The following is a 21,202-nucleotide window of genomic DNA, read 5'->3' on the forward strand; positions in this document are numbered from 1 at the left end:
GGGCTGGCACTGCAGGGTACAGAGAGACTGGATGAGTGGTCTTGTTGAGGTCTGGGAACCATGAGGTTTGGGGTGCTGGGGACCCCAAAATACCAATACGCCAGGTCCCATCGAATGAATTTAACGCAAGACTTCTTCTAGCCAAAGTAAAACAAAGTTTATTAAAGGTTCACCGTATGGGTGACATCAGTATTGACAAGTGGGCCAGAGAGAATCTGAGCTACAAAGCTGGAGCCGGATTGAATCTGAGCGCCTTCATGGAGGCGAGATGGAACTTATGTACAGAAAGACCATGGGCAAGATCTGAGGAGGATCTTGATGAGACTGGGGTAACTAGGGAAGTAGTCAAGGGTGGCACCAGCTGGAGGCACGTGGGTGGCAAGTAATCAAGGATGGAGGAGGCGAGGTTAAGGGTAACGGATCAAGTGTGGCACCGGGATGGCTGCCGGGTCCAGGCGCCACGCTTCCCTCCATGCTCCCCGCTGCCAGCCCGCCTCTCTGTGCCCAGGCTGTATTCCGGGCTCCACGTGCTGGGCAGCAGAGCGGGCAGGGGCGTTCTCACACTGGCCACTACCCAGTAGCTGAGACAGGGAGGATTCACAGAGATGTAACTGAACCCGTTGGATCCGCAGGGCAAGCCCACAGGAGAAGGAGAGGGGATGGGGGCTGCCAGGGTGCAGAAGCAGGAGCCAAGGGGGTAAGGAGAACCTCGCACGCGCCCAACCTATCCCGAGCTGCGCATGCGTGCCCATCCCCCTTCCAGGCGCCATGCTTCAGCCACACAAAGGGTCCTTGCTCAGGCAGCCTGAGATTTGGCGCAGCCGCAGGCCCAGCCTGGCGCATGCGCCTCTCGGCCCGGATGCGTTGGGAGGGGGAAAGAAGAGAGGCGCCACGGCGAAAGCGCAGTGACGAGCGGGCGCCGGAAGCCTCGGGCCTGATTTCCCGTCGGGCGTTGGGCCAGAGGACCAGAGCACAACGGAAACGGCGCCTACTGGTTTCCGGCAACAGCCGCCGAGGGGCGGCCCGTAACCCGGAAGAGCTCGCATTCCGCGTCAGGGCCGGCGGTGACGGCGGCCGGGGTTCGGTGGGAGCGGAGCCGCCATGGGCTCCTCGAAGAAGCACCGCGGGGAGAAGGAGGCGGCGGCGGGGGCCGGAGCGGGGGCAGCAGGGAGCTCGGGCCCGGGCACAGCCGAGCAGGCGCCCCGGCATCGCGAGCATAAGAAGCACAAACATCGCAGCGGGGGCGGCGGCAGCGGGAGCGGCGGGGGCGGAGCCAGCGAGCGGCGCAAGCGCAGCCGGGAGCGCGGGGCCGAGAGGGGGAGCAGCCGCCGCGGGGGCGAGACCGAGGCCCGTAACGGGAGCGCGCACGGGCGCGAGCGCAGCCAGGCAGAGCCTGCGGAGCGGAGAGTGAAGCGAGAGAAGCGCGATGACGGCTACGAAGCTGGTGAGCGCGAGGCCCGAGGGGCGGGGCTTGAGGGAGGCGGGGCCAATGAACAGCCGGGGGCGGGGCCTTCCCTCCTGAGTGGGCCAGTAAGGGAGCGCAGCCGAGGTGGGGGTGGAGCTTGAGGGGCAGGGTCGGGAGTGTAAGCCCTGGGCCGGATCTTTCCCCACTCCCATTAAGTCTAGGATCTGCAGGGACCCGCGCAGACAGGTGGGGAAACTGAGGCACAGCTGTGGTTCGAGGTCGCGGATCCTGGGGCCGAGGGAGCGTAACTACCACTGACCTGCGCTAATGGGGGGGGGGGCTCCGTCGGTAAGGTGCCTCCTGGGTGCGGAGACTGCAACCAAGGCGGGCCCCGCGCTGGAGGAGCTTACAGTCTGGCAGGGGCGACGACATCACTGACTAGGGGAGGCTTCCGGGGGAAGTCGGGCTGGGGACAGCCAGAGAGAATGTCCAGAGCCCGGGGGGAGCCCCTGGACCTGGAGGGGAAGGGAGCTGCGGCCCAGGCCGTGGGTCGTGGGTGTGAGTTGCCCAAAGAAGGGAATTGCATTAGATGATGTTAAAGATCCCTTCCAGCTCTGAGTCTGGGGAGCCGCGTCATGTGACGCCAAATCTGGGTGTGTTTCTGCTGACTCTGTACCGTCAATGTTTGTCCTGGGCCCTGGCTGAGACACGGCTCCTGCCCTCATAGAGCTCAAGTTCATTAGGGGATGAAACCCAAAACTTTGATGATCCTGTGAATGCAGCAAGCATGAAGGTCAGAGGGGAAAGGTTATCAACAACCAGGAGAGTGTTCTTAGAGAAATAAGACGTTCAAGTCTGATTTTAAAGGAGGAGCAGGAATTCAGGAAGGGAAAGTATTGGGAATCACCAAGGCCTGAAGGTGGGGAGCCTGGAAATGTACAGGGATGATGAGTAGTTCACTTCAGCTGGAGAACAGGGTGTGGGTAAGACAAGATGCAAAAGTGGACCATTCCCAGCTGGATGAGGGCCTCATATACCAAGGAAATAACTTCACCCTTGACTCCATGTTCTACCAGGAGCTATTGGAGGGTTTAGACTCAAGCAGTAATACCTTGCTCTTACTTACCTTAGATTTACAAAATGTTTTCCTCCACAACTCAGGTAGAGAGAATTAGCACCATTTTACATGTGAAGAAGTCAGAGCTCAGGAAGATTAGAGTGGTTTGCCAGAGGCCAGAGTGGGGTTAGGGCTGGGAGAGCTGAAAGTGAAATGGGCTACTGCAGTGGGCTTCCTGCTTAGTTATAGACTGGACTGGAGGTCCCTTCCAGATGTGAGATACTTTGATTCTAAGTGGTCTGCCAAACTCTCTATCTATAAAACAGAAATCTGTTTTATGCTTCTCAAGCAGGGCTTGAGATTGGCAGATTTGGAGGGATAATGAAACATTTGTAGCCCCTGACTCTTAACTTGTCCTCTCCCAACCAATACAAGGAAGTGCCTTCCCAGGACTTCAGGGAAGGTATGATAATTCCTGCAGAGGAAAAGCTGGCTTGTGGAGCTAAAGAAGTTTTTCCCAGCAAGGGTTGGCCAGGGAAGTAAACACAGTCTTCTTGTCTACACCAGGTGTTGTCTGGGGCTTAGAACTCCTGAGTTCTGGGCTTCCAGATGTTAATTCTTTGAACTGTGGTCAGGATGCCCTCAAAGCAGCACAGAGGGAGCCTGACCCTTGTCTTTCTCGTTCTAGCCACTGGCTCCAAGGCCAGCTCTGGAGATGCCTCATCTCTCAGCATTGAGGAGACCAAGTGAGTGATGGGAAGGCTTAGTTCCCCAATGCCCTCTGACCTCTTCCAGCATAGTGTTCTGCTAATGGACCTAAGGAGGCCTTGTTACCGATCCTTCCAAATGAGTGCTGAGTAGCATCTCTCCCCAGTTCCTTCTCTTTAGTCCATCCAGAATTTAGTTGCCCCATGTTTCCTGAGAGCCTCATAACCGTAGCTATCTCTTTTGTTCTCAGTAAACTCCGAGCCAAGTTGGGCCTCAAACCTTTGGAGATCAGTGCTGTCAAGAAAGGTGAGACTTGGGATGGACTGACTGAGAAATAGTGAGTAGAACTGAGGGAGGGCTTTTGGGTGCCCAGAGCAAAGCCAGAGTTGGTGAATGAATCTCAATAGCCAGATACGCTGCTCTGTGCTTGCTATTTCAGGGAGGGGGCGTCATCATAATAGAGAGCATTCGTATCATGCTTTAAGGCTGGCCAAGCATATGTTGTCTGACACAAAGAAAAGCCAAGACAGTCTGTCTGTCCCTAGAGCATTGTCAGTCCATCAGAGACTGAGCAAAGCTGTTTTTAAAGATCATGAAAATATATCAGGTGTAGACTTGGTCTGGAGAGACTGGAGATCTGCGTGAGGTGGCTGGGGGTGTGGGGGAGGATGATTTCTCGAAGCTGCACCTGGGAGGGTGAGGGGGTCACCACCCCTGGGCCTTTTCCTTCCAGAGGCAGCAGGTACCAAGGAGGAGCCAGTGCTGGCCGACGTGATCAACCCTATGGCCTTGCGGCAGCGTGAGGAAATACGTGAAAAGCTGGCAGCAGCCAAGGAGAAGCGTCTTCTCAACCAGAAGCTGGGGTGAGTGGGAAAGCCCCTGGGGGCAGGTGGTCACATGTGGATGGACAGATGAATACATAGACGGGTGGGTTGTGAGGCAAAAGCATAACTAGGCCTGAAACAGGGACATTTGGCAGCAGGAGGGAACCTGTACAATAGGTTGGAGCCTTTTCCATGATCCTCCTTCCTCAGGAAGATAAAGACCCTAGGGGATGATGATCCATGGCTAGATGACACAGCCGCTTGGATTGAGAAGAGCCGTCGACTGCAGAAAGAGAAGGATTTGGCTGAGAAGAGGGTGAGAACCTGGCCTTTGAAGGATAGGGAGAAGCCCAAGTCTCTGGGACAGCTGGACTGAGCCAGTTCCCTCCTGAGGGCAAGGGGAGGTGGGGCTTCTTGCTTCATGGAGATGCTCTTTGCTTTGTCTCCTCCACTCGTAAAGGGCTGGCTCCTGCAGTATCTACTTCTGTCTGGACCTTTGTGTTCCTTGGGCATGTGTGTGTGTGTCCATCTGTCCATGTCTGTCCTTCATCCCCTTCAAATGCTGTCTGGAAGCTCGTACATTGTCCTTCTACCCATCCCATCCCATAGGCCAAGCTGTTGGAGGAAATGGACCAAGAGTTTGGAGTAAGCAGCCTGGTGGAAGAGGAGTTTGGACAAAGGCGGAAGGTGAGGTGCCAGGCAGGACTGTGGTCATAGAGAATACCTCAGAGGAGATGCTCCAGGCTCCTGCCTTTGGGGGGAGGGTTGCCCAGATAGATGGATCCTGGAAACCCCTGGCAGGCCCTGTGTTACACAGGGCCTACTTATGCTGCCTTTGTGTCTCTGCTGTAGGATCAGTACAGTGCCCGGGACCTGCAGGGGCTGACCGTGGAGCACACCATTGACTCCTTCCGGGAGGGGGAGACCATGATCCTTACCCTCAAGGACAAAGGTATGGCCAGGTGGAGGGCTCTGGTCAGAGCCTCTGGGCTTCTGTGAGGGGACACAGAGTGTCCAACTGAGCTTGGGGCCTGTGTGGCCACGGCCACTCCTTCCCCAGGTGTGCTGCAGGAGGAGGAGGACGTGCTGGTGAATGTGAACCTCCTTGACAAAGAGCGAGCAGAAAAGAATGTAGAGCTTCGGAAAAAGAAGCCAGATTACCGGCCCTACGCTGAGGAGGAGAGCGTGGACAGCATGGCTGTGGTCTGTAGAAAGGGACTGGGGGAGGAGGGGGACTTGGAAGTGGGGGATGGGGCTGACCCTGCTGACCTTCACAGTTTAAGCCCCGGACCATTCTGGCGAAGTATGATGAGGAGCTGGAAGGGGAGCGGCCACACTCATTCCGACTGGATCGTGGTGGGACAGCCGACGGAGCCCGAGAACGGGAGCTAGAGGAAATCCGGGCCAACCTGAGGCAGCAGGCGCAGTCCCTGACAATGGCTGGACCCCGGCTTGCCTCGGAATACCTCACCCCACAGGAGATGGTAAGTCTGTAGCAGAGATGAACACATGAAGGCGTCCAGAGCCTGATGGGGGTGAAAAGACACATGCACATGCGTGCACGCACACCCATCTCTGGCAGGGAGAGGGCTGCTACAAGTGCTGTGATGTGAGTGAGCCACTAGGCGGAGCCCTTGGTGGGACTCTAGGTGTGTCTGCTCAGGGAGGTTGTTCAGGAGCCCCAGCCAGAGTCTCCTGGAAGAATGAGGAAGGAAGAGACTTTGTGGGGTGGGGGCTTTGCAAGGAGGTACCTGGGAGTTCTCAACTTCAAAGGTTCCTGAATGAAGCTGTAAAAGTCACGGGGAAAGACTTGCTGTGAGATGGGGAGGCTACATCTGCCATTTAGCAAGTGGACCTGAATGGGGGAAAGCCAGTGTCATGAAATCAGGATGGGGTGGTGCGCTGGACCAGGACCTCCATGCTTGCTGAGTACCTTTATTCCATTGATGAGGAGAAGCCCCAGAGGGGCTTGTACCAGGAAGTGCATGGACAGGGGTCTGAATTAGCAATAGGAGTTTAAAGGCAGTGTGAGGGATGGATGGGAGGGGAAAGAAAAAAGACAGAGTGGCAGGAGGGCAGGGTGGTGGTCCAGAAGAAAAGGGCCCAGACCAACATGGCAACAAGTGGACAGGAGATATGTTGGGGCTGAAGTAGAGCTCCCAGAGAGAAGACTTGGAGATTGGCTGTGGACAGGAGAGGGAAAACTCCATAGTGACTAGTACTGAGCCTGGAGGCCGAGAGGATGGCAGCATCTGGAGCAACAGTTTTAGAATGGATTGGTTTGGGTCGGGGTGGGGAATTTGCATCCTTGAGGCCACATGTGGCCTTATGGGTCCTTGGGTATAGCCTTTTGACTGAGTCCAAATTTTACAGAAGGGGATTTGTTCTGTGAAGTTTGGATTCTGTCCTTGAGGACCTAGAGGGCCACATATGGTCTCAAGGCTGCAGGTTCCCCACCCCTGGATTGGGTTGTTGGCTGGTGCGCTCTAATAGCTGAAGGTGTAGATGTGAGACTGACCAGGATGAAGGGGATTACTGTGCTTATCTGAGGGATGAGATTCCCAAAGAGAGGGTCAGGAGAACAGGAAGGAAAGTCCAGGCCCCAGAGGCTTTGGGAGTTGGAGGGCAGGGGGATGGGCTAGGGAAGGAAGGGGAACAGATTGGCAGGTATGGGGGCACCTGGCACAATTCTCAGGAGGTGGAAGGTCTTGTTCAGGGATCAGTAAGGGCAGTGTCCCTGGATCCCCAGAGCCCCAGGGATGAGGGGGTGTAAGGGGCAAGAAGACTGGAAATGTAGGAAGGGGCCTGGAGGGCTGGGAAAGCCAAGAATTTTGTATTTAATCCTGGAGGGAAAGATATGTGTGTGAGAGAGATACAGACAGATGTGGCCAGACCTGTCGCACTTTAGGAAGTTCACTCAGATGGCAGAGCAGAGGATAGGCTGATCAGAGAGAGGCTTCAGTACGGGAAGGGAAGAGGGTATACATCCAGGCTACCTAGAAGATCAGGGATACTGTAGGTAGTTTACCTGGCTTTTACTCACTTGTTAGTCTTGTGGAAAAGGTGGAGAAGTGTGGGTGGGACCATAGTGTAGATGTGCTCACAAATGGTTGGAAGATAACCTCCTGTGGCAAGCCTAGATGTCTTCCTGGTCCGACTTAGTACAGATGTCCCCCAGCTGAGTGCCAGGGCCAGTATCCAAATGGATCTTGACAGGTCAGACCATTGGGCACAGATAAAGGAAGTGTTTTGTCTAAAAGGAGATCCAAGGGTTTGGCTCAGGAGTGCCATGGGCCATGGCGGCTAACACACCATGTTAAACCAGGCAGAGTTTGGAGAAAGCTGCAGAAGGAAAGGGCAGCTCTGGGCACCACATGAGAATGTCACTGAGCTGCGAAGTATCTAGAGGAAGATAGAGGAAGGGTAATGAAGGAGTTAACGCAGGGGAGGGTTGGTTGAGAGAACTGAGGATGCTGATGTTCAAGAAGAGAAGGTGACAGGGTTTCAGATGTTTGAAAGAGTCTCACAGGGGAGAAGGTTCCAATTCTTTTCCCTTGTCTTGAGGTGGTAGAAACAAGAGCCACAGGAGAGGAGGGGGACGTGGGGTTGCAAAGAGACAAGGTTAGGCTTGAGAGTTGGAGCCATGCAGAAATGTTTCTGGGCCCTGATGCTGCCCCAGAAGGTGAGGGGCTCACACTCACTGGATGGATGACCACATGCAGGAGAATCTGTGAAAAAGGACCAGAAAGACAGTGATTGTCTAGGGGGACAGGGAAGAGTCCTCAGGGCCACAGAACCCAGAAGTTGAAGAGGACAGGGCTGATGAGGTTTCTTCTGCCTCTTGTCCCCCAGGTGACCTTCAAAAAGACAAAACGCAGGGTGAGGAAAATCCGAAAGAAGGAGAAGGAGGTTGTGGTCCAAGCTGATGATCTGCTTCCTCTTGGCAACGAGACAAGTGAGGGAGACTTTGGCTCCAGGTAACTGGGCACTGCCTAGATGGGGCAGGGGCTGGGGGGCAGGAGTTGTCTGGGCTCAGTGCTCTTCTCTCCCTCCCACAGGTTGCGGGGGAGGGGCCGTCGCCGTGTCCCTGAGGCTGAGGACGAAGTCCCTGGAGAGCATGAGAGGGAGGCCCCTTCCCAGCTCCCCCAGTCTGATGACACCCGTGTGGAAAACATGGACATCAGCGATGATGGTGAGGGGTGATGCTGAGAGTGGGTCGAGCAGGAGAGATGGAGAGGGGTTGCAGAGCCAGGTAAGGCAAGGTTGGTGTCTGTCTCCTAGAAGAGGGGGGAGCCCAGGGACCTGGCTCCCCCGAGATCTTGGAGGAGGATGAAGTAGAGGCTGAGCTACAGAAGCAGCTGGAAAAGGGTCGGAGGTTGAGACAGCTGCAGCAGCTCAGAGATAGTGGGGAGAAGGTGAGAGGCAGAGGGACCGTGGCAGGGTGGGGAGTAGTAGGGGGTAACTCTGGACTGGGTTTGGAGGAGGCCTCTGGAACTGGGGGGGGGGCATGCATCCCTCCCTCCCACTCCCACTCTCATTCTGACCTCTGAGCAGGAGGTTGTGTTCTGATGCTGTTTCTGTTGAGCAGTCCTTCCTTCTGCTCTGTGAAGGCAACTGTCACGTCTCCCCTAAATCTTCTCTTCTCTAGGCTAAACACCCCACTCTTCCATAGGTGATTGAGATTGTGAAGAAGCTGGAGACCCGGCGCAGCCGGGAAGAGGATGAAGATCCTGAGCGGAAGGGGGCGATTGTGTTCAATGCCACGTCAGAATTCTGCCGCACCCTGGGGGAGATCCCCACTTATGGGCTAGCTGGCAACCGGGAGGACCAAGAAGAGCTCATGGTGGGTTCTCTTAAGATGGGGCTCCATGGTCAGGAACAGGGCAAAGAAACCAAAAACTTGGGACTGAAGAGGTGAAGTGGAGGGCAGGACCATTGTCTCAGACCCCTCTGGCTGTCAGAGGAGCTGGTGCAGTGCCAGAGAGGGTGCCACATGGTGGCCATCCATGGCATCTTCCTGTTCACTTGGCCTGATGCCTGTTTTTCCCCACTAGGACTTTGAGAGAGACGAAGAAAGGTCTGCCAACGGTGGCTCAGAATCTGATGGGGAGGAGAATATTGGCTGGAGCACCGTCAACCTGGATGAGGAAAAGCAGCAGCAGGATGTGAGAAGGAGAAGAACTGGGGTGGGGGGGGAGGACGGGCAGAGAGGGTCACATGCAGGGAAGGCCCGAAGTGTGGTGTGTGGTGTGTGACCTGACCATTGACAGAGGCACTTTCCTCTCAACTCCCCCTAGTTCTCGGCTTCGTCTACCACCATTCTGGATGAGGAGCCCATTGTGAACAGGGGCCTGGCTGCCGCTCTGCTCTTGTGTCAGAACAAAGGTAACCAAGGAGCCCTGAGAGGGAGCCCTGAAGGGCACCCAGGGAGGGGCTGCCAAGGTTGGGCGTTCCTAAGGACTCTCTTCTTCAGGGCTGCTGGAGACAACAGTGCAGAAAGTGGCACGGGTGAAGGCCCCCAACAAGTCTCTGCCTTCAGCTGTATACTGCATCGAGGACAAGATGTAAGTGGGGCCAGGAGCCCCAGACCCCAGGGCTTTGATGGGTGGGGTTCAGTTGTCTGAGGGGCCTCCTTGTGTTGTCTGCTGCAGGGCCATTGATGACAAGTACAGTCGGCGGGAAGAGTATCGAGGCTTTACACAGGATTTCAAGGAGAAGGATGGCTACAAACCTGATGTCAAGATTGAGTATGTGGATGAGACTGGGAGAAAGCTGACACCCAAGGAGGTAAGTGAGCTTGGTGCCCCTGGGGATGAGCCTGCACCCCAGCAGGAAGAATGGGATTGGCTCCCTTTTTAAACTGCCTCTAGGGATTAGGAATTCATGGAGAATAGTGTAAGCCTCCTCCTCAAAGGATCCCTTCAAATGCTGGCGAGAATTCCTAAGACATCCTGTGGAGTTAATTTGCCTTGTTCTTCAAATCAGGCCTTGCATGGTGTGGTTTCTAGTCTTCTTGCCATCAAAGGTTTTCTCCTGGCCTTTTCCTAATAATGTGCCTAGAACTGACCACCTTCCTCCAGATGGCCTCTGATCAGGACCAAGGACAGCAGTGTGAGCCCATCCCTTCCTTGAAACTCTGGGCTTCTCAATGTAGCCCAATAAGGCATTCGCTTTTCTTGCTGACATTTCACATTGGTACCACTAAATGTCCCCCACTGCTCCAGCTCTTTTAAGTCCTAAGTATTTGGGTCAGGTAGCATGACACAGGAGAAAACTTGACATTGGAAGTTTAAGAAATCTGGGTTAAATACCCAGTCTGCCTCTTTCCGTGACTATCCATATGATCTTAGGTGTTGCTTTATATGTCCGGTCCTATTGAATCAGTAAAACAACCAGCCTTCAAGGTTTCTTTGAGCTCAGAATCCATGAATCTCTGACTTGGCCAGCTTGGCCTCTCCCAGTTAGGTACTTGGGAAGTTAGTCTGCTGAAGCCTCTGAGGCTGATTCTGTTGTTCCCTTCACCTTTGTCTCATCTGCCCATTGGATGATCAAGCCCTCTGTGCCTTTGGCCCAGTCGTTTGTGAAGACGTTGAAGGCCAGTGCCCTGAGGCACTCATCACACACTGTTTGTAGTCAGTGAGCCAGTTTTGAAGTGGTCAGCCTCCAGTATCTTGTAGCCCATGAGGGAAGCTTGAGAAATTTCCTAGTGCCAGTGTTTGATGAAGCAGTCTAGCACCTGGTCAAAAATGGAGACAAGGCTTGGCCAGGACCGGCCCACCTTGACAAAGCCATTTTGGCTCTTAGTGACCAGCACATGTTTCAGATCCCTCACAAACCATCCCTTTAATCCCATCTGCTACAGTTTTGCCAAGAATCAGTCATGCTCATGATCCTTGGAAACTGGAACATCAACTTACCTTTGGCCCTGCTGCCCCTCCCTGGCAGTTACTTTAGGATGGGGGGGGGGGGGGGGGGAGTGAGGGTGCATTTCTCCTTGGCCAGGCGACATTCATTTTTGTTCTATTCTTCCAAGTCCAAATACTCCCCTTCCTGGGTAAAAGCAGATGAAGTGATACTTTTACTCTTATCCAATCTTCTCAGAGCTTTGTCCTTTTCTCCCAAAGTCCCCTGTTGCCCTTTGCGTCCATTTTGGGTCTCTGTTCCTTAGCGCCACAATGCTCAGCTTCAGGGCTGAGATCCTCTCCCGTTGGCTTCCATCTTCTCTACATCTCACCAGAGCCAGGTGCTTGTTTAACGTCTGTGCGCCTTGGCCTCCTTGGCTTTTTCCTTGTGACCTCACCTACCTCTGGTGGTGACTTTCCAGCCCACTTTTCCTACATCAGATGTCTCCGATGTCTTTCAAGGACTTCAGTGGGAAAGGTCACCTCTTTCCAGATTCCAGCCCTGAAATCCTGCCTTTTTGGTCAGTTATTTCCTCTATCTGGAGTTAGCATCAGAGCAGGCCTCCAATTGTTGATTGTTTTTGCCAGAGGATTCCAAAAGATGTGTCAGGATGGTCATTTCCCATCCCTGGTTCTTTCTGTACAGATGGGGGCTCTCCCTTAGCAGTCCTCCTTTGACTGTGGCTCACATTTCCCTCTCCTACTCCACAACAGGGTCCCAACAGTACTGCATACATCTAGGCTCTTTATAAAGGGAGGTCATAGAGGTCCCCTTGAGAGCCCCGTCCTCTCTGTGTAGTGGAACCAACCTCCTGGTGCTAGGCTCCACGTATCCCTTGTACACATGTATATCTATTTGCCTGAGACCACAGTCTTTTTGAAGACCATTTGCCCTGTGATATTCTGTTTGGCCCTGAGAACATTCGGTCTGGCAGACAGAAGAGGACAGGCCATTTTCAGTCAGAAACCCTAGCCTCACCTGGTGCAAGAGCCATCTGGCAAAAGTGCAGGTGATCTTCTTAGGAACACAAAGCCTTTAAGTCAGTTGCAGTAAGGCAAAAACATTACCTTTGTCTCCATAGCCTTGGTTTCGCAGAAAGGGTATCTTATGGGAATCCTTGGGAGCCAGGAGCTATGCTCCAAGCTTGAGACCAACAGGATAGATAGATGTTTTGAGGTGGGCAGACTGTCTTCAGGTATCACTATCTCAGCCCTGCCCTCCATGGAGGGAGCCTCATCCCTACCCTATGACCCAGTCTCCAGTTGGCATTCATTGAGTGCTTGGTTTCTTTGGGCTTTACTAGTGACTTCATTTGAGCCTCGCAGTCCTATGGCATTGGTATGTACTGTTTATCTCTGTTTTGGCCAAGTATCAGAAGGCTGGCACTTGCCTCCTTCTCCAGCTTTTCTTTCTCCTGTAAAGTCTTCTGTCATCCAGTCTCTAGTCCTTGCTTGATGGCTCATCACTCCTGATAACATGGAATACTTTGTGTCTCCCTGTGTAAAGGACTTTTCCCTGGCAGGGACCATAGGTCTGCAAGATCTTGCCGAATGCCTGTCTCCCACTATCCCAGATTTCGTTCTCCCAACCTCAAGTTTCTAGCATCCTTTCCCTTTTCTTCCTCATCTATCACCATCCTCTGTTGCCTAAACTACCAGCCGGCCTCTAGTCTGAAAGGGATCTCAGAAGCCCCCTCCTTATAGTTCAAACTCCTGAGGCCCAAAGATGCTTCATGGCTTTCCCACATTTCCTCCTCTCAAACTAGGGATTTTTGACTTAAAATTCTGTGCTTTCATCAGTCTGCTCCTCTGCCTAAAACTTCCCCAAAACAGAGATGGTTGTACTTAATTAGTATTCAGTGCAGGTCTGTTACTGCAAGTAATCCCTGACTGACCTTTGTGCTCAGGCCTTCCGACAGCTGTCCCACCGATTCCATGGAAAGGGTTCCGGCAAAATGAAGACTGAGCGGCGGATGAAGAAGCTCGATGAGGAAGCTGTGAGTGGTTGGGGTGGGGGAGGGGGGTGTCTTTCAAGAGTTTGTAAAAGTGGCCACTGAGCATAAGGGGTCCCCTTGTTACAGCTCTTGAAAAAGATGAGCTCCAGTGACACACCCCTGGGCACAGTGGCCTTGCTCCAGGAAAAACAGAAAGCCCAGAAGACCCCGTACATCGTACTTAGTGGCAGCGGCAAGAGCATGAATGCGTGAGCAGGGGATGGGCCTTGGGACAGGGGAGGGAGAGGCACTTGTGTCTGTTTCCCTCCCTCATCTCTTGTCTCTTCTTTCCACAGAAACACCATCACAAAGTGAAGATGTCTCGTATCCTCAGTCCTTTAATATTAAATAAAGTTCCCTCCTTATTTTTTCCTCCCTTGTTTAAGTTATGATTCCATTTTCCTCCCTTGAGTCAGAGCTGGACAGAGAGTTGGGTGGTGGAACTAGGTATTGCCTGTCCTGGAGCCCATTCTGAAATGCCCCCAGTGGCTGGTTAGCACTGTAGCCAGCCCCCCACCCAAGTTTTTGGTCCCTCCTTTGCACCGGAGTGAGAAGTCAAAGTCGGAATTGCTTTACTAGGCACACTGGTACAAGTCAACCACAGCTCTCAACCCACCAGGGGTTTAATCTCTTACAGAGAAGAGTAGGAGTCCAGATGGGAGCCCTGCCTCATCCCCAGCCAGGGGGTGGATGCACAGAGCAAGCCCATTTCTGTCCATGGAGGTGGGGTCAAGGTATAGGACTAGGCTTCCGGCTGGAAAGGAAGCTGCAATCTCAGGCCTCTTCCTCACTCTCCTCCTCGCTCTCCTGGTACTGCACCCGATTGGTGTTGACAAAAAGGTCCGAGTCATCTGCAGAGCTGTCGTCTTCTGAAGACTGGGCTTCTCCTGGAAGTTCTGGCTGAGGCGGTCTGCAGGGAGGAGGATGAGTGAGAGAGGCTCCTGGAAGCCATACCCAGGACAGAAGCACTTCCAGATTCCAAGCCGAGGAAGCAGAAGTTGGAACAGCTCAGGATCCCCCCCAACCTGAGAAACATCAGTCCCATTTACACGTGAGACTGGGGCAAGCTAGCCCCAAGTAAGCAGCTGGGCATGGACAGCCTTGGGGCTGCCTCCCTAGTTAGCATTCGCAAGCAGCTGGACAGACAAGTCCACCCCAAAGAGGGTGCTGGCCTGCTAGCAGCCTGTGCTGGAGGGAGGAGAGGGGACAGCCGAGACACTCACCTGCTTCTGCTGTTTTGTTTCTCTGCCACCTCTGAGAAGGCTTCAGGCCTAAATAAGGGAAAGGATTTAGGGGGCGGAGAGGAGCCGGGCCAGGTGAGCCCTCCCCCCAGGACCCCGGGCCCTACCAGAGCCCCTCCTTCTGTAGGGAGCGGACGTGGTCCTTGCAGAGGACGAAGGAGATCTCGGCCTTCACCTTCTCGCCCTCCTCGATGGGGTCCACGATGAGAAAGTCTCCTGCAGGAGAGGCCGCGGGTGAGGCCTGGCAGCCGGGCAGGGCCGGGCCTCTGCCCCCGCCCCCTTACCTCTCTTGATCCAGATGTTCTTGCGGTACTTGGAGGGCATGCTGACCAGGAAGCGCTGCCCCTGCGCCGTCTCCACCTCGTGCAGGTTGTTGCCAGGGGTCCCCAAGACCTGCCCGGGGCGGAGGAGAGCGTGTTGGGGGAGGGGGTGCAGCGGCCGGGAGATCCCGGGAGGGGGGCGGGGGGCCGGGGCTCACCCTCACGATCTGCTGCTGGTCTGACGGCACCATGTGCTCCCCTAGCACCTCCTGCACCACGTGCTTCCGCTTGGTGGTCTGAGACATGCTGGTTCCGAGTCTGTGGAGGTCAGGACCCCCACAGGAGTCAGTGACCCGCCGGGGCGGGATCCCACTAGCTGGCTAGGGGTTTCTTGAGGGTCTCGGAGACCGGGTGCAGCCCGGGCTTAACCCGACGCCTCTGGGATGGTCGAGGGGGAGGTGACGGGGGTCTGGGTCCCGCGGGCCGGCCCCAGACACTGATGGGGGGAGGGGTGACGAGCCGTCTCCAGCCTCCGCCGGAAACCCTTGCTACCTAAGATCGGGAAACAGCCGGCGGGGCTGGGCCCCGCCGCCTCCACAGGGCCCTCTGCCACCATACCTTCCCGCTGGCCACTGCCGCAGCCTCCGCCGAGACCGCCAGCCCGAGCCGAGAACTTCCGGAGACCACGCTTCCGGTGCTCGCTTCGGGAGGGGGAGGGGGAAAAGAGGGCTCGGTGTTCCCGGCTAAATCTTCCCCTTGCTAGGCACCGCAGACCCCGGCACTTTAGTTCCGCCTCTGCCGCTGCCGGCCCCGTCTTGGGCTGAGTGGGGAGCCTCCGCAAGCGCCACGCGTGTAGTGAGCACCCTCCACTCCACGCCCCGCGCCGGGAGGAGTGCGGCCCCAGATCTGGCCATAGAGAAGAGAGAACAGAGCGGCGCCGTCTCCCTGGGAACCATCCTGAGGCACGCTTCCGCCGCAGACGCGCATGCGCCTGGTCCTCGCCTCCCTCCCTTCCCCTCCCCTCCCTTCCCCTCCCCTTTCCCCGGTTCCGCCTCATTGCCTTAGGCCCCGCCCCCCCTTCCCGCCTCCCTTCAAATTGCCCTTGACCCGGAAACGACTCTGACAACCTGGAAGCGGAAGCCGGCACGCGCCTTGCGGTATTGAGGCAGCGGCGGGAGAGGCCGGTTAAGTGGTAGTGTGACCGTTACAGAAGCCGGAGCCGGAGCCGGTGGGCGTGCGCGCGGCTTACGAGCGCCAGGGTCGTGGGCAGGGTTGGGGCGAGTCGGGGGAGACCCGGGCGGCTGTGATGACCCTTCCCCCCTCCCGCCGGGGAACGCGGGGAGGCAGACGCGGGGGCTGAGGGGGCGGGGCCCGCGAGGGGGCGGGGCCATGGGTTGGGGCTGGCGGCCACGTGCGGAGGGGGCGGGGCTTGCGCGGGCGCGGTGCCTGGAGCTCCCCTGGCTTGGGGCGGAGGCGAGCGTGTGCTTTCCCTGTGGTCCGCCCCAGGTCTGTGGTGAGGAGCCATGACGACCTCCCAAAAGCACCGGGACTTCGTGGCCGAGCCCATGGGGGAGAAGCCCGTGGGGAGCCTGGCGGGCATCGGAGAAGTGCTGGGCAAGAAGCTCGAGGACAAGGGCTTCGATAAGGTCCGGGGCCCTCGCGGGACCAGAGGGAAGACTGAGGCAGGGTGGGGATCGGCGCCGACCCCTGGCGTGGCTGTGGGGCCCCGGAGGAGGAAAGGAAGGGCGGGTGACCCCCGGGAGCCCCGGGCTGTGTGTGCCGGCCTGCGCATTCATTCCTGGGAGATGGGGGCGGATCCCGCGAGCACAGCTGGGCCCGGGGGCGCTATCAGCCCCTTAGAAGGGGAGGGGTGGGCGGTGACTCGGCCCCAGCTCGTTCCCAGGTGGCCTGCCCACAGCCTTCTGGCTCTGTGTCTCTTTCAGGCCTACGTGGTTCTGGGCCAGTTCCTGGTGCTGAAAAAAGACGAAGACCTCTTCCGAGAGTGGCTGAAAGACACCTGTGGGGCCAATGCCAAGCAGGCTCGGGATTGCTTTGGCTGCCTTCGAGAATGGTGTGACGCCTTCTTGTGAGCCCCGTGCCTGGGGGCCGGCCCCCCTTACCCCCTCCGATGGGTCTTCACAGTTAGCACCCCCAAGTGGGAAATCCTGCCCCTCTCTCCCTTCCCACCTCCCAACAGAAGGAAAGATTTTTGCTGCCGCCCCCACCTGGGACACCTTCCCCTCTCCACCACTATTTTGACTCAAGCCTCCCTGTCCACACCTCAGCATGCCTCCTGGTCCTGTAAATTTCAGTGGCGATAGTTATTAGCTTTCCTGGGTGGGTCTCTGGAGTGGCTTCCCTACCCCCTAACCCCCCACTTTTGATCTCTTTTATGCCATTTGGGTAACTTTGGTAGAGGGATGTTCACTGCCATTGTAAAGAGTTTTTTAAAACCAATAAAGTCATCAGCCTTGACATCTGTTCTTAGTTACGTGAACAGGAATTGGGACAAGGGGGAATGTTGGATCAGGAAGCAGCCACTTCCTTCAAGAACACCGCTCTTATCAGATACTAACCCAAACTGTAAACTCATCCCATGACTATCTTCAGGTCATTGGAGTAGGTGTCTTGGGACTTGGGCAAATATGTTGGTGTCCTAGCTCCTTAGTTATGTGGGGGAAAGGTTTTTTGTGACTTCCTCCTAGGGCTGAGGTTTCAGCTGCTGTGCCTGAGTGCCTCGGTATAGGCAGAGTAGTCTAGTGAGTATCAAAGAAGGGCATGTCACCAGAGGCTAGTATTGGGCCTGGTCCAGGATGTGGCTCATTGATCACCTGCTGAGGGGAGCCATCTGCCAGGTTGCAGGGACGGCTGATCGGGTTTCCTGTGTTGGGTTAGATGGGGGTGGAAGACCAGCTGTCCACCTTCGATTCCCAGGGATGCTTCTGGTGAAGCCTAGGAATGACTGCAGGGAGCAAGGAACACCATTCCTGTGTTAACCACAACATTCCAGGCACAAGAAAACACCTGGCTATTTGGGAGAGTACCCAGAGAGTGAACTAGCCCCGCTGCCTAGGAGGAGCCAGTGCAGGGAGAAGCTGGCGGTTGCAACAAGGGAAAAAACTGCTTTACATCATCTGCCCAAAGAAAGTGATAAATGTACTGTCTAGAGAGAAGTTTATGAACAAGTTTGATCTGTTATGGCGCCCCCTCCAGCCTCATCTCTCTTCACTGTGCTTAGGTGGCTTGGAAGCAAAGGTCCTGTGTTTAAATTCTATCTCTGTTGTGACCAGTATGTCTTTAAGCAATTCGCTCTCTGGACTACAGCTTCCTCATCCTCTGTCAATTAGGGTGTCTCCTTCCAGTGTACCTAGGATTCTATGATTGAGGAAAGAGGAGGTTGGTTTTTTATGTTCCATGGTGAGGGAGGAATGTCCCTGTGGTTAAATGAGGTCATCCTGACTCCCACCACCTCCAGGAAGCCTTCCCTGACTACTCCAGCCCACACTGAGTTTTCACCTTTCTGTAACCTACAACATATGCTTGCACCATAGTTTTTGTGTTTGTTAGACACTGCTCTATATTGTTCTCTGCTTCATGTGTGGTCGTGTTCCGTGACTATGTTAGAGGGATTGAGCAAAGTGTCAGGACTGATCCTTTCTTGAGGTTGCAAGCACAGGTGGCCAGACACATAGTAGGGGCCCAGGAGGCAAATATCTGTTTATCTTCCCAGTTACTGGCTGGAGTTAGGTTCATATGAGGCAAGAAGGAGCAATGACAGGTCATCTCTGTATTCTCTTGGTGGGATCCTGTGGCCATTTGTGATGTTGGCACCCCAGAGCATACCCTTGGAAAGGGTGAGACTGGCCAAAGGATGACAGAACAAAAGAGAGTCCTGGGGAGACTTGTGGCAATGGGTGAGCCAGCAGCTTGCTGTCCCATGCCCAAGGGGAAGGTGTTATCTGATGCTGAGCCTACAGAAATCCCAGGTAGGGCGTGCTCACTGGGAGGTGAGGATGGGGCAGGGCTCCATCACTGACACGGAGCACCCACTCTGCTCCCTTGCTTAGCCCAGCCTGACACTTTCATCGCCCCCTCCCACCCTGCTACCAGTTGCTGGCATACTTTTGACTGGTGCCATCTAGAACTCTGGGTGTAGCTGGACAAGGTCCCTTCTCTGTTGAACCTGGGGAGATTGACAGGGAGCTGACCAAACCACATCCCCCCATACCCTGAGTAAGTTACTAGAGCCCCAGATGGCAGGAATGTGGCCCTTGATTGTTGGGCCCAGTGAAAGGTGTAATACGTGTTGTGAGGGGCTCAGCAAGCCCTTCCCTGCTGATTCAGAACCTAGAACTTCCCCCTTTTCCTTTCCTGACAAGGTAACTTCACAAGACAATCAAAGCAGTGCTACTGCAAAGAGCAGTCATCAACAAAACCCTACAAAAATGCTGAAAAAACCCTAAAATCCAAATCATGGCTCTGAATAGATGCAGAAAAGAACACTGTTTACAGTGTGAGGCTAAAAGGACAGGGCAGAATTGGCCCGGGCGGGGAATGTGGGGGGTATGTCCTCCCCGTGTGGTGTTTTGTGGGGGGTCTGGCCTCCCCGTGTGGTGTTTTGTGGGGGGTATGTCCTCCCAGTGTGGTGTTTTGTGGGGGGGGTCTGACCTCCCCATGTGCTGTTTTGTGGAGGGTCTGGCCTCCCTGTGTGGTGTTTTGTGGGGGGTCTGACCTCCCTGTGTGCTGTTTTGTGGGGGGGTCTGACCTCCCCATGTGCTGTTTTGTGGGGGGTCTGACCTCCCCGTGTGATGCTTTTTTTTAGTTAAAGGGGCCATCCCTTGACCAACCACTTAAAGAAGTCTATTCATTGAATGGCTGTATCTCACTCAAAGTGAGAATGTGATAGGACCTTATCCTGAAAGGGCCAGGGTCTCCCATTGCCTCCTGGGCCATCTCCAGTCCTGATGACTCTGGAGGAGAAATGAGGCTGGTGACCTTGCACAGCCCTCCCTCACTCAAATCAAAATCAACTGCAGGTCATGTCATGTTGATGTCATGGTCCTCTCCCAGAAGGAAGGACAAACACAACAACTGCACTTGTTCATATAAATTTCCCCATGCTTCCGTTTTCAATGTCCTTGCAGCATAGTAATAGGCTGTAATTATAATCATGTACCAGCATTTACTCAGCCATTCTCCAACTGATGGGCACCTACTCTGTCTCCAGTTCTTTGCTACCACAAAAAGGGTGGCTATAGATATTTTGGTGTCTGTGGAACCTTTCTTTTTATCACTAACCCTCTTGGAAAATGTTCCTAGGAGTGTCATCTCTGGCATCACTTTGCTTAAATCCAAATTGCTTTCCAAAATGGTTGGATCAATTAGCAGTTCCACCAACAGTGTGTCAAGGTGCTTGGCATATACTTGAAGGAGGTCAGTGAGAAAAAGAAGCTCCATAGACCCCCAAAATATTTATAGCAGCCCTTTTTGCAATAGCAAAGAACTGGAAACAGAGTAGGTGCCCATCAACTGGAAAATGACTAAGCAAATTCTGATGCATGAATATAAAGAAATATTGTTGTGCTATAAGAAACCATGAAAACAGAGAGACATAGAAGGGTTTACATGAACTGATGCAGAGGAAAGTCAGCAGAACCAGGAAGACAACAATGGGAATGGGAAAAAACGCCACAAAACTCAAAAATGTTGACCCAGAGAAGAGAGAGGCCACTACTCCTTTGCAGAGGTTGGGGTTCATGGGTGTGTAACGTTACAAAGAAGGTCAGATTTTGTTCAATACGTTGACTTTTTACTGAATTTCTCTTCCTCTTTTAGAAAAAAGTGTTAACGATTAGGGATGGCTCTCTGGGAGGGAGAAATCCAGGGGGATATAAAAACAACCAAAGAGATCAATGAAAGTCTATTTTAGAGAGATATACTTCATTCATTGTACCCTCAGCCCAAAATACAGTCTGTTCACTTCCCTGTCTTGCCCCATCCCCTCTAACACTGACTTCCCATCTTTCGTCATCCTTGGCGATTTGCTGTCAGGGGAAGCCTTCAGATTGTTTGCTTTCCATTTGCCTTATTGCTAATGATTTGAAACAATCACATGGTTAAGTTCGCAATAGAAGATGAAATTTCTAGTCCTCCTTTGTGTGTCTTTCACCATTAGAATATAAGCTACTTGAGGGCAGACTATCTTGCTTGCTTGTATTTGTAACTTAATACAACGTCTGGAACACAGTAAGCACTTGATAAATGTTTTCTGTATCTGTGGATTTAATGCCCCCTCCCCAAACTCACAATTACAAATTCCATCCAACAAACATTTTTAGGGTTCACAAATGTTCCAGGCTGGCATACTGTCAAAAAAACAAATTGGCTCTTCTCTCAAGGAGGATACAGTACTAGGGTATGCAGCAAGTGCATAAGCATGTACAAAGTATAATGAAGTAGCAAACTAATATATAGAGAGAGAGGCCAAATACTAGAAGGAAGTAGGAAGATGCCACCTGAAGGATGCTTCCACAGAAGTCAGGAATTCCGTGGTGGAGGGGGAGTTCAAGAGGGAGTGTATTCCAGATGTGGGCGTGGGGGATGGAATGCTAGACATGGGGAAGAGCCAGCAGGCCAGTTTGACTGGAATGGAGAGTGAATGGAAGGCAGTCATTGGAAATAAGAGATATTAGGAAAAGGTGGGAAGATGGCAGGAGGGAGGATACTTCGACCAAGAAAGGGCTGATGCCTGAGTCTAGGACCTTGCCTCATCAAATCAAGGACACCTGCAGAAGAGCAGCTGGGATGGAAG

At 54.1% G+C, this 21,202-nt stretch overlaps 3 protein-coding genes across 4 annotated transcripts; 2 read left to right on the top strand and 1 right to left on the bottom strand.

Moving 5' to 3' along the window:
• Positions 1-459: 459 nt before the first annotated feature.
• Positions 460-13,262, top strand: SART1 (spliceosome associated factor 1, recruiter of U4/U6.U5 tri-snRNP). Of its 2 annotated transcripts, none has more exons than XM_072639152.1 (20): positions 460-1,444; positions 3,151-3,208; positions 3,421-3,476; positions 3,904-4,033; positions 4,205-4,310; positions 4,604-4,681; positions 4,847-4,946; positions 5,055-5,197; positions 5,272-5,478; positions 7,847-7,971; positions 8,053-8,186; positions 8,276-8,409; positions 8,667-8,837; positions 9,049-9,159; positions 9,292-9,379; positions 9,468-9,558; positions 9,646-9,781; positions 12,804-12,893; positions 12,978-13,099; positions 13,187-13,262. In XM_072639152.1, exons 1-20 carry the CDS (start codon positions 1,102-1,104, stop codon positions 13,203-13,205), a joined length of 2,442 nt encoding a protein of 813 aa, XP_072495253.1. In that variant the 5' UTR covers positions 460-1,101; the 3' UTR covers positions 13,206-13,262. The 2 variants fall into 2 exon arrangements, with proteins under 2 accessions (XP_072495253.1, XP_072495254.1); XM_072639153.1 differs by having other exon boundaries at positions 8,279-8,409.
• A 183-nt stretch (positions 13,263-13,445) lies between these two features.
• EIF1AD (eukaryotic translation initiation factor 1A domain containing) lies at positions 13,446-15,145 on the bottom strand. The gene is made up of 6 exons (XM_072639154.1): positions 15,010-15,145; positions 14,610-14,709; positions 14,416-14,524; positions 14,239-14,347; positions 14,114-14,161; positions 13,446-13,800 (listed from the first exon to the last, which is right to left on the bottom strand). Exons 2-6 carry the CDS (start codon positions 14,694-14,696, stop codon positions 13,665-13,667), a joined length of 489 nt encoding a protein of 162 aa, XP_072495255.1. The 5' UTR covers positions 14,697-14,709; positions 15,010-15,145; the 3' UTR covers positions 13,446-13,664.
• A 215-nt stretch (positions 15,146-15,360) lies between these two features.
• BANF1 (barrier to autointegration nuclear assembly factor 1) lies at positions 15,361-16,866 on the top strand. Its single transcript, XM_072639155.1, has 3 exons — positions 15,361-15,619; positions 15,898-16,037; positions 16,335-16,866. The coding sequence occupies exons 2-3, from the start codon at positions 15,915-15,917 to the stop codon at positions 16,479-16,481; spliced, it is 270 nt and encodes an 89-aa protein (XP_072495256.1). The 5' UTR covers positions 15,361-15,619; positions 15,898-15,914; the 3' UTR covers positions 16,482-16,866.
• The last annotated feature ends 4,336 nt before the right edge of the window (positions 16,867-21,202 follow it).

This window comes from Notamacropus eugenii, chromosome 2 (assembly GCF_028372415.1).
Source record: "Notamacropus eugenii isolate mMacEug1 chromosome 2, mMacEug1.pri_v2, whole genome shotgun sequence".
NCBI lineage: Eukaryota > Metazoa > Chordata > Mammalia > Diprotodontia > Macropodidae > Notamacropus > Notamacropus eugenii.